The sequence below is a fragment of the Cherax quadricarinatus genome, chromosome 11, assembly GCF_038502225.1.
Source record: "Cherax quadricarinatus isolate ZL_2023a chromosome 11, ASM3850222v1, whole genome shotgun sequence".
In the NCBI taxonomy this organism is placed as follows: domain Eukaryota; kingdom Metazoa; phylum Arthropoda; class Malacostraca; order Decapoda; family Parastacidae; genus Cherax; species Cherax quadricarinatus.
In genome coordinates this window covers 789,860-802,227 of record NC_091302.1, presented here as the reverse complement: position 1 = coordinate 802,227, position 12,368 = coordinate 789,860, and the positions used below count along the sequence as shown (strand labels likewise).

General features: G+C 50.3%; 1 protein-coding gene across 2 annotated transcripts in view; it reads left to right on the top strand.

Moving 5' to 3' along the window:
• The window catches only part of LOC138852542 (lysosomal Pro-X carboxypeptidase), a 31,744-nt gene extending 19,775 nt beyond the window's left edge, over positions 1-11,969 (top strand). For both annotated transcript variants that reach the window (XM_070083873.1, XM_070083872.1), the window contains 2 exons: positions 10,950-11,137; positions 11,613-11,969. In XM_070083873.1, coding sequence (XP_069939974.1) covers positions 10,950-11,137; positions 11,613-11,823 — 399 coding nt within the window. In that variant the 3' untranslated portion in view covers positions 11,824-11,969. The remainder of the gene's footprint in view (positions 1-10,949; positions 11,138-11,612) is intronic.
• The last annotated feature ends 399 nt before the right edge of the window (positions 11,970-12,368 follow it).

Sequence of the window (12,368 nt, the reverse complement as noted above, 5' to 3'; positions counted from 1 at the left end):
TCAGTCCAGTACATAGAAGAATGGCTTGGTCTGCTACGTACCAGTACCACAGATCGACTCTCAGTCCAGTAAACAGAAGAACGGCTGGGTCTTCTACGTACCAGTACCAAAGATCGACTCCCAGCCCAGTACACAGAAGAATGGCTGGGTCTGCTACGTACCAGTGCCACAGATCGACTCTCAGTCCAGTACACAGAAGAATGGCTGGGTCTGCTACGTACGAGTACCACAGATCGACTCTCAGTCCAGTGCACAGAAGAATGGCTGGGTCTGCTACGTACAAGTACTACAGATCGACTCCCAGTCCAGTACACAGAAGAATGGCTGGGTCTGCTACGCATCAGTGCCACAGATCGACTCCCAGTCCAGTACACAGAAGAATGGCTGGGCCTGCTACGTACGAGTACCACAGATCGACTCTCAGTCCAGCACACAGAAGAATGGCTGGGTCTGCTACGTACCAGTACCACAGATCGACTCCCAGTCCAGTACACAGGAGAATGGCTGGGTCTGCTACATACGAGTACCACAATGCGACTCTGAGTTCAGTACACAGAATGGCTGGGTCTGCTACGTACCAGTACTACAGATCGACTCCCAGTTCAGTACACAGAAGAATGGCTAGGTCTGCTACGTACCAGTACCACAGATCGACTCTCAGTCCAGTACACAGAAGAATGGCTGGGTCTGCTACGTACCAGTACCACATGTCGACTCTCAGCCCAGTACACAGAAGAATGGCTGGGTCTGCTACATACCAGTACCACAGATCGACTCTCAGTCCAGTACATAGAAGAATGGCTTGGTCTGCTACGTACCAGTACCACAGATCGACTCTCAGTCCAGTAAACAGAAGAACGGCTGGGTCTGCTACGTACCAGTACCAAAGATCGACTCCCAGTCCAGTACACAGAAGAATGGCTGGGTCTGCTACGTACCAGTACCACAGATCGACTCTCAGTCCAGTACACAGAAGAATGGCTGGGTCTGCTACGTACGAGTACCACAGATCGACTCTCAGTCCAGTGCACAGAAGAATGGCTGGGTCTGCTACGTACAAGTACTACAGATCGACTCCCAGTCCAGTACACAGAAGAATGGCTGGGTCTGCTACGCATCAGTGCCACAGATCGACTCCCAGTCCAGTACACAGAAGAATGACTGGGCCTGCTACGTACGAGTACCACAGATCGACTCTCAGTCCAGCACACAGAAGAATGGCTGGGTCTGCTACGTACCAGTACCACAGATCGACTCCCAGTCCAGTACACAGGTGAATGGCTGGTTCTGCTACGTACCAGTACCACACATCGACTCAGTCCAGTACACAGAAGAATGGCTGGGTCTGCTACGTACCAGTACCACAGATCGACTCTCAGTCCAGTACACAGGAGAATGTCTGGGTCTGCGACATACCAGTACCACAGATCGACTCTGTCCAGTACACAGGAGAATGGCTGGGTCTGCTACGTACCAGTACTTCAGATCGACTCTCAGTCCAGTACACAGGAGAATGGCTGGGTCTCCTACGTACCAGCCCCACAGATCGACTCTCAGTCCAGTACACAGGAGAATGGCTGGGCCTGCTACGTACCAGCACCACAGATCGACTCTCAGTCCAGAACAGAGGAGAATGGCTGGGTCTGCTACGTACCAGTACCACAGATCGACTCTCAGTCCAGTACACAGGAGAATTTCTGGGTCTGTTACGTACCAGCACCACAGATCGACTCTCAGTCCAGTACACAGGAGAATGGCTGAGTCTGCTATGTACCAGCGCGACAGATCGACTTTCAGTCCAGTACACAGGAGAATGGCTGGGTCTGCTACGTACCAGCACCACAGATCGACCCTCAGTCCAGTACACAGGAGAATGGCTGGGTCTGCTACGTACCAGCACCACAGATCGACTCTCAGTCCAGTACACAGAAGAATGGCTGGGTCTGCTACGTACCAGTACTACAGATCGACTCTCAGTCCAGTACACAGGAGAATGGCTGGGTTTGCTACGTACCAGCACCACAGATCGACTCACAGTCCAGTACACAGGAGAATGGCTGGGTCTGCTACGTACCAGCACCACAGATCGATTCTCAGTTCAGTACACAGGAGAATGGCTGGGTCTGCTACGTTCCAGCACCACAGATCGACTCTCAGTCCAGTACACAGGAGAATGGCTGCGTCTGCTACGTACCAGCACCACAGATCGACTCTCAGTCCAGTACACAGGAGAATGGCTGGGTCTGCTACGTACCAGTACTACAGATCGACTCTCAGTCCAGTACACATAAGAATGGCTGGGTCTACTACGTACCAGTACCACAGATCGACTCTCAGTCCAGTACACAGAAGAACTGCTGGGTCTGCTACGTACCAGCACCACAGATCTACTCTTAGTCCAGTACACAGGAGAATGGCTGGGTCTGCTACGTACCAGCACTACAGATCGACTCTCAGTCCAGTACACAGGAGAATGGCTGGGTCTGCTACGTACCAGCACCACAGATCGACTCTCAGTCCAGTACACAGGAGAATGGCTGGGTCTGCTACGTACCAGTACTACAGATCGATTCTCAGTCCAGTACACAGAAGAATGGCTGGGTCTGCTACGTACCAGCACCAAAGATCGACTCTCAGTCCAGTACACAGGAGAATGGCTGTGTCTGCTACGTACCAGCACCACAGATCGACTCTCAGTCCAATACACAGAATGGCTGGGTCTGCTACGTACGAGTACCACAGATCGACTCTCACTCTAGTACACAGGAGAATGGCTGAATCTACTACGTACAAGTACTACAGATCGACTCCCAGTCCACTACACAGGAGAATGGCTGGGTCTGCTACGTACGAGTACCACAGATCGACTCTTAGTTCAGTACACAGAATGGCTGGGTCTGCTACGTACCAGTACTACAGATCGACTCCCTGTCCAGTACACAGAAGAATGGCTTGGTCTGCTACGTACCAGTACCACAGATCGACTCCCAGTCCAGTACACAGAAGAATGGCTGGGTCTGTTACGTACCAGTACTACAGATCGACTCTCAGTCCAGTACACAGGAGAATGGCTGGGTCTCCTACGTACCAGTACCACAGATCGACTCTCAGTCCAGTACACAGGAGAATGGCTAGGTCTGCTACGTACCAGTACTACAGATCGACTCCCAGTCCAGTACACAGAAGAATGGCTGGGTCTGCTACGCATCAGTGCCACAGATCGACTCCCAGTCCAGTACACAGAAGAATGGCTGGGCCTGCTACGTACGAGTACCACAGATCGACTCTCAGTCCAGCACACAGAAGAATGGCTGGGTCTGCTACGTACCAGTACCACAGATCGACTCCCAGTCCAGTACACAGGAGAATGGCTGGGTCTGCTACATACGAGTACCACAATGCGACTCTGAGTTCAGTACACAGAATGGCTGGGTCTGCTACGTACCAGTACTACAGATCGACTCCCAGTTCAGTACACAGAAGAATGGCTAGGTCTGCTACGTACCAGTACCACAGATCGACTCTCAGTCCAGTACACAGAAGAATGGCTGGGTCTGCTACGTACCAGTACCACATGTCGACTCTCAGCCCAGTACACAGAAGAATGGCTGGGTCTGCTACATACCAGTACCACAGATCGACTCTCAGTCCAGTACATAGAAGAATGGCTTGGTCTGCTACGTACCAGTACCACAGATCGACTCTCAGTCCAGTAAACAGAAGAACGGCTGGGTCTGCTACGTACCAGTACCAAAGATCGACTCCCAGTCCAGTACACAGAAGAATGGCTGGGTCTGCTACGTACCAGTACCACAGATCGACTCTCAGTCCAGTACACAGAAGAATGGCTGGGTCTGCTACGTACGAGTACCACAGATCGACTCTCAGTCCAGTGCACAGAAGAATGGCTGGGTCTGCTACGTACAAGTACTACAGATCGACTCCCAGTCCAGTACACAGAAGAATGGCTGGGTCTGCTACGCATCAGTGCCACAGATCGACTCCCAGTCCAGTACACAGAAGAATGACTGGGCCTGCTACGTACGAGTACCACAGATCGACTCTCAGTCCAGCACACAGAAGAATGGCTGGGTCTGCTACGTACCAGTACCACAGATCGACTCCCAGTCCAGTACACAGGTGAATGGCTGGTTCTGCTACGTACCAGTACCACACATCGACTCAGTCCAGTACACAGAAGAATGGCTGGGTCTGCTACGTACCAGTACCACAGATCGACTCTCAGTCCAGTACACAGGAGAATGTCTGGGTCTGCGACATACCAGTACCACAGATCGACTCTGTCCAGTACACAGGAGAATGGCTGGGTCTGCTACGTACCAGTACTTCAGATCGACTCTCAGTCCAGTACACAGGAGAATGGCTGGGTCTCCTACGTACCAGCCCCACAGATCGACTCTCAGTCCAGTACACAGGAGAATGGCTGGGCCTGCTACGTACCAGCACCACAGATCGACTCTCAGTCCAGAACAGAGGAGAATGGCTGGGTCTGCTACGTACCAGTACCACAGATCGACTCTCAGTCCAGTACACAGGAGAATTTCTGGGTCTGTTACGTACCAGCACCACAGATCGACTCTCAGTCCAGTACACAGGAGAATGGCTGAGTCTGCTATGTACCAGCGCGACAGATCGACTTTCAGTCCAGTACACAGGAGAATGGCTGGGTCTGCTACGTACCAGCACCACAGATCGACCCTCAGTCCAGTACACAGGAGAATGGCTGGGTCTGCTACGTACCAGCACCACAGATCGACTCTCAGTCCAGTACACAGAAGAATGGCTGGGTCTGCTACGTACCAGTACTACAGATCGACTCTCAGTCCAGTACACAGGAGAATGGCTGGGTTTGCTACGTACCAGCACCACAGATCGACTCACAGTCCAGTACACAGGAGAATGGCTGGGTCTGCTACGTACCAGCACCACAGATCGATTCTCAGTTCAGTACACAGGAGAATGGCTGGGTCTGCTACGTTCCAGCACCACAGATCGACTCTCAGTCCAGTACACAGGAGAATGGCTGCGTCTGCTACGTACCAGCACCACAGATCGACTCTCAGTCCAGTACACAGGAGAATGGCTGGGTCTGCTACGTACCAGTACTACAGATCGACTCTCAGTCCAGTACACATAAGAATGGCTGGGTCTACTACGTACCAGTACCACAGATCGACTCTCAGTCCAGTACACAGAAGAACTGCTGGGTCTGCTACGTACCAGCACCACAGATCTACTCTTAGTCCAGTACACAGGAGAATGGCTGGGTCTGCTACGTACCAGCACTACAGATCGACTCTCATTCCAGTACACAGGAGAATGGCTGGGTCTGCTACGTACCAGCACCACAGATCGACTCTCAGTCCAGTACACAGGAGAATGGCTGGGTCTGCTACGTACCAGTACTACAGATCGATTCTCAGTCCAGTACACAGAAGAATGGCTGGGTCTGCTACGTACCAGCACCAAAGATCGACTCTCAGTCCAGTACACAGGAGAATGGCTGTGTCTGCTACGTACCAGCACCACAGATCGACTCTCAGTCCAATACACAGAATGGCTGGGTCTGCTACGTACGAGTACCACAGATCGACTCTCACTCTAGTACACAGGAGAATGGCTGAATCTACTACGTACAAGTACTACAGATCGACTCCCAGTCCACTACACAGGAGAATGGCTGGGTCTGCTACGTACGAGTACCACAGATCGACTCTTAGTTCAGTACACAGAATGGCTGGGTCTGCTACGTACCAGTACTACAGATCGACTCCCTGTCCAGTACACAGAAGAATGGCTTGGTCTGCTACGTACCAGTACCACAGATCGACTCCCAGTCCAGTACACAGAAGAATGGCTGGGTCTGTTACGTACCAGTACTACAGATCGACTCTCAGTCCAGTACACAGGAGAATGGCTGGGTCTCCTACGTACCAGTACCACAGATCGACTCTCAGTCCAGTACACAGGAGAATGGCTAGGTCTGCTACGTACCAGTACTACAGATCGACTCCCAGTCCAGTACACAGGAGAATGGCTGGGTCTGCTACGTACGAGTACCACAGATCGACTCTTAGTTCAGTACACAGAATGGCTGGGTCTGCTACGTACCAGTACTACAGATCGACTTCCTGTCCAGTACACAGAAGAATGGCTGGGTCTGCTACGTGCCAGTACCACGGATCAACTCTCAGTCCAGTACACAGGAGAATGGCTGGGTCTGCTACGTACCAGTACTACAGATCGACTCCCAGTCCAGTACACAGAAGAATGGCTGGGTCTGCTACGTACCAGTATCACAGATCAACTCTCAGTCGAGTACACAGGAGAATGGATGGGTCTGCTACGTGCCAGTACTACAGATCGACTCCCAGTCCAGTACACAGAAGAATGGCTGGGTCTGCTACGTACCAGTACTACAGATCGACTCTCAGTCCAGTACACAGGAGAATGGCTGGGTCTGCTACGTACCAGTACCACAGATCGACTCTCAGTCCAGTACACAGGAGAATGGCTGGGTCTGCTACGTACCAGTACCACAGATCGACTCTCAGTCCAGTACACAGGAGAATGGCTGGGTCTGCTACGTACCAGTACTACAGATTGACTCCCAGTCCAAGATCGACTCCCAGTCCAGCACACAGGAGAATGGCTGGGTCTGCTACGTACCAGTACTACAGATCGACTCTCAGTCCAGTACACAGGAGAATGGCTGGGTCTGCTACGTACCAGTACTACAGATCGACTCCCAGTCCAAGATCGACTCCCAGTCCAGTACACAGGAGAATGGCTGGGTCTCCTACGTACCAGTACTACAGATCGACTACCGTTCCAAGATCGACTCCCAGTCCAGTACACAGGAGAATGGCTGGGTCTGCTACGTACCAGTACCACAGATCGACTATCAGGTCAGTACACAGGAGAATGGCTGGGTCTGCTACGTACCAGTACTACAGATCGACTCCCAGTCCAAGATCGACTCCCAGTCCAGTACACAGGAGAATGGCTGGGTCTGCTACGTACCAGTACTACAGATCGACTCTCAGTCCAGTACACAGGAGAATGGCTGGGTCTGCTACGTACCAGTACTACAGATTGACTCCCAGTCCAAGATCGACTCCCAGTCCAGCACACAGGAGAATGGCTGGGTCTGCTACGTGCCAGTACAGATCGACTCTCAGTCCAGTACACAGGAGAATGGCTGGGTCTGCTACGTACCAGTACTACAGATCGACTCTCAGTCCAGTACACAGGAGAATGGCTGGGTCTGCTACGTACCAGTACTACAGATCGACTCTCAGTCCAGTACACAGGAGAATGGCTGGGTCTCCTACGTACCAGTACTACAGATCGACTACCGTTCTAAGATCGACTCCCAGTCCAGTACACAGGAGAATGGCTGGGTCTGCTACGTACCAGTACTACAGATCGACTCTCAGTCCAGTACACAGGAGAATGGCTGGGTCTCCTACGTACCAGTACTACAGATCGACTACCGTTCTAAGATCGACTCCCAGTCCAGTACACAGGAGAATGGCTGGGTCTGCTACGTACCAGTACTACAGATCGACTACCGTTCTAAGATCGACTCCCAGTCCAGTACACAGGAGAATGGCTGGGTCTGCTACGTACCAGTACCACAGATCGACTCTCAGTCCAGTACACAGGAGAATGGCTGGGTCTGCTACGTACCAGTACCACAGATCGACTCCCAGTCCAGTACACAGGAGAATGGCTGGGTCTGCTACGTACCAGTACTACAGATCGACTCTCAGTTCAGTACACAGGAGAATGGCTGGGTCTGCTACGTACCAGTACAGATCGACTCTCAGTCCAGTACACAGGAGAATGGCTGGGTCTGCTACGTACCAGTACTACAGATTGATTCTCAGTCCAGTACACAGAAGAATGGCTGGGTCTGCTACGTACCAGTACTACAGATCGTTTCTCAGTCCAGTACACAGGAGAATGGCTGGGTCTGCTACGTACCAGTACTACAGATCGATTCTCAGTCCAGTACACAGGAGAATGGCTGGGTCTGCTACGTACCAGTACTACAGATCGATTCTCAGTCCAGTACACAGGAGAATGGCTGGGTCTGCTACGTACCAGTACTACAGATCGATTCTCAGTCCAGTACACAGGAGAATGGCTGGGTCTGCTACGTACCAGTACTACAGCTCGATTCTCAGTCCAGTACACAGGAGAATGGCTGGGTCTGCTACGTACCAGTACTACAGATCGATTCTCAGTCCAGTACACAGGAGAATGGCTGGGTCTGCTACGTACCAGTACTACAGATCGATTCTCAGTCCAGTACACAGGAGAATGGCTGGGTCTGCTACGTACCAGTACTACAGATAGACTCTCAGTCCAGCACACAGGAGAATGGCTGGGTCTGCTACGTACCAGTACTACAGATAGACTCCCAGTCCAGTACACAGGAGAATGGCTGGGTCTGCTACGTACCAGTACTACAGATAGACTCTCAGTCCAGCACACAGGAGAATGGCTGGGTCTGCTACGTGCCAGTACTACAGATAGACTCCCAGTCCAGTACACAGGAGAATGGCTGGGTCTGCTACGTACCAGTACTACAGATAGACTCTCAGTCCAGCACACAGGAGAATGGCTGGGTCTGCTACGTACCAGTACCACAGATCGACTCTCAGTCCAGTACACAGGAGAATGGCTGGGTCTGCTACGTACCAGTACTACAGATAGACTCTCAGTCCAGTACACAGGAGAATGGCTGGGTCTGCTACGTACCAGTACTACAGATAGACTCTCAGTCCAGTACACAGGAGAATGGCTGGGTCTGCTACGTACCAGTACTACAGATAGACTCTCAGTCCAGTACACAGGAGAATGGCTGGGTCTACTACGTACCAGTACTACAGATAGACTCTCAGTCCAGTACACAGGAGAATGGCTGGGTCTGCTACGTACCAGTACTACAGATAGACTCTCAGTCCAGTACACAGGAGAATGGCTGGGTCTGCTACGTACCAGTACTACAGATCGACTCTCAGTCCAGTACACAGGAGAATGGCTGGGTCTGCTACGTACCAGTACTACAGATCGACTCTCAGTCCAGTACACAGGAGAATGGCTGGGTCTGCTACGTACCAGTACTACAGATCGACTCTCAGTCCAGTACACAGGAGAATGGCTGGGTCTGCTACGTACCAGTACTATAGATAGACTCTCAGTCCAGTACACAGGAGAATGGCTGGGTCTGCTACGTACCAGTACTACAGATCGACTCTCAGTCCAGTACACAGGAGAATGGCTGGGTCTGCTACGTACCAGTACTACAGATAGACTCTCAGTCCAGTACACAGGAGAATGGCTGGGTCTGCTACGTACCAGTACTACAGATCGACTCTCAGTCCAGTACACAGGAGAATGGCTGGGTCTGCTACGTACCAGTACTACAGATCGACTCTCAGTCCAGTACACAGGAGAATGGCTGGGTCTGCTACGTACCAGTACTACAGATCGACTCTCAGTCCAGTACACAGGAGAATGGCTGGGTCTGCTACGTACCAGTACTACAGATCGACTCTCAGTCCAGTACACAGGAGAATGGCTGGGTCTACTACGTACCAGTACTACAGATAGACTCTCAGTCCAGTACACAGGAGAATGGCTGGGTCTGCTACGTACCAGTACTACAGATCGACTCTCAGTCCAGTACACAGGAGAATGGCTGGGTCTACTACGTACCAGTACTACAGATAGACTCTCAGTCCAGTACACAGGAGAATGGCTGGGTCTGCTACGTACCAGTACTACAGATAGACTCTCAGTCCAGTACACAGGAGAATGGCTGGGTCTGCTACGTACCAGTACTACAGATCGACTCTCAGTCCAGTACACAGGAGAATGGCTGGGTCTGCTACGTACCAGTACTACAGATCGACTCTCAGTCCAGTACACAGGAGAATGGCTGGGTCTGCTACGTACCAGTACTACAGATCGACTCTCAGTCCAGTACACAGGAGAATGGCTGGGTCTGCTACGTACCAGTACTACAGATCGACTCTCAGTCCAGTACACAGGAGAATGGCTGGGTCTGCTACGTACCAGTACTACAGATCGACTCTCAGTCCAGTACACAGGAGAATGGCTGGGTCTGCTACGTACCAGTACTACAGATCGACTCTCAGTCCAGTACACAGGAGAATGGCTGGGTCTGCTACGTACCAGTACTACAGATCGACTCTCAGTCCAGTACACAGGAGAATGGCTGGGTCTGCTACGTACCAGTACTACAGATCGACTCTCAGTCCAGTACACAGGAGAATGGCTGGGTCTGCTACGTACCAGTACTACAGATAGACTCTCAGTCCAGTACACAGGAGAATGGCTGGGTCTGCTACGTACCAGTACTACAGATCGACTCTCAGTCCAGTACACAGGAGAATGGCTGGGTCTGCTACGTACCAGTACTACAGATCGACTCTCAGTCCAGTACACAGGAGAATGGCTGGGTCTGCTACGTACCAGTACTACAGATAGACTCTCAGTCCAGTACACAGGAGAATGGCTGGGTCTGCTACGTACCAGTACTACAGATAGACTCCCAGTCCAAGTTTCTGTTTATTCATTATATTTAACGCTCAAAAAATATATATATAAACGATATAACTTTCATTGAAACAATACACTATTTCCTCTATACAAACAATGGAGATATTATTCTTTTTCTGTAGACCTTCACGGATATAATATCTCTTCCATGTGCCTGCACGGATATCATTTAATTTCCATGGATCTGCACGGATATCGTTTCATTTCCATAGATCTGCACGGATATCATTTCATTTCTATGTGCCTGCGCGGATATCATTTCATTTCCATAGATCTGCACGGATATCATTTCATTTCCATAGATCTGCACGCATATCATTTCCTTTCCTTAGGCCTGCACGGAGATGGTGATGCCTTTCTGCTATAACGGTGTGGAGGATTTCTTCGAGCCAGCACCCTGGGACTTCAAGAGCTTTGCACAAACCTGCTACCAGACATGGGGCGTCTACCCGCGACCCTTCATGGCTGTCCACATGTATGGTGGAAAAGATATATCAGCCGCCAGCAACATAGTCTTCACGTAAGGCTGTACATTAATGTTTATTCTTGAAGGTTCAATATCAAAATCAAAATTTTTATTTCTCTGTAGAGTATAGAATGTGTAGTTATATGTAATACAGTATTGTCAAGCACAAAGAAAGCACGCATGAGCGTTTCGGGCAGGTTCTTTGGTTTCCCACAGCTCGATCGCTAGCACATTCAGCTCACACTGAGGTCCGGAGTTCGAATCCCCGGTACGACTGGAAAACATTAGAACGTATTTCCATAAGATACCTGCTGTTCCTGTCCCTGTTCTCCCATCAGTTCAAAATGGGTACCTGGGTGTTAGTCGACTGGTGTGGGTCGCATCCTGTGACAAAACTGATCTAATTTGTGGGAAATGTTCAGCATAACAAGCGGCTTTCTATATCGTAGTATGTCATTGATGTTAGTTATGGTATGTATACCTTGTACATGTACTGGTAGTAAATAAAGATATTATTATTATATTACAGAAATGGGCTGCTGGACCCCTGGTCTACTGGTGGGGTCTTGTGGAACGTGAGCGAGACCGTGGTCTCTCTCATCATACCTGAAGGCGCTCATCATCTGGACCTCCGGGGATCTAACCCAGACGACCCGCCCTCAGTCATACAGGCCAGGATGATTGAGAAGACTCACATTCAAAACTGGATTGATGAATACAGCGCTAGGTATGATGAATAAAAGTCCAGGATGATGAATACAACTCCAGGATGATGAATACAACTCCAGGATGATGAATACAACTCCAGGATGACGAATACAACTCCAGGATGATGAATACAACTCCAGTCATGATAAATACAACTAGAGCTATGAAGAATACAACTCCATCCATGATGAATACAACTCCATCCATGATGAATACAACTCCATCCATGATGAATACAGCTCCATCCATGATGAATACAACTCCATCCATGATGAATACAACTCCATCCATGATGAATACAGCTCCATCCATGATGAATACAACTCCATCCATGATGAATACAACTCCATCCATGATGAATACAACTCCATCCATGATGAATACAACTCCATCCATGATGAATACAGCTCCATCCATGATGAATACAACTCCATCCATGATGAATACAGCTCCATCCATGATGAATACAACTTCAGCCATTATAAATACAACTCCAGTCATGATAAATACAACTCCAGCAATGATGAATACAACTCCAGCAATGATGAATACAACTCCAGTCATGACGAATACAACT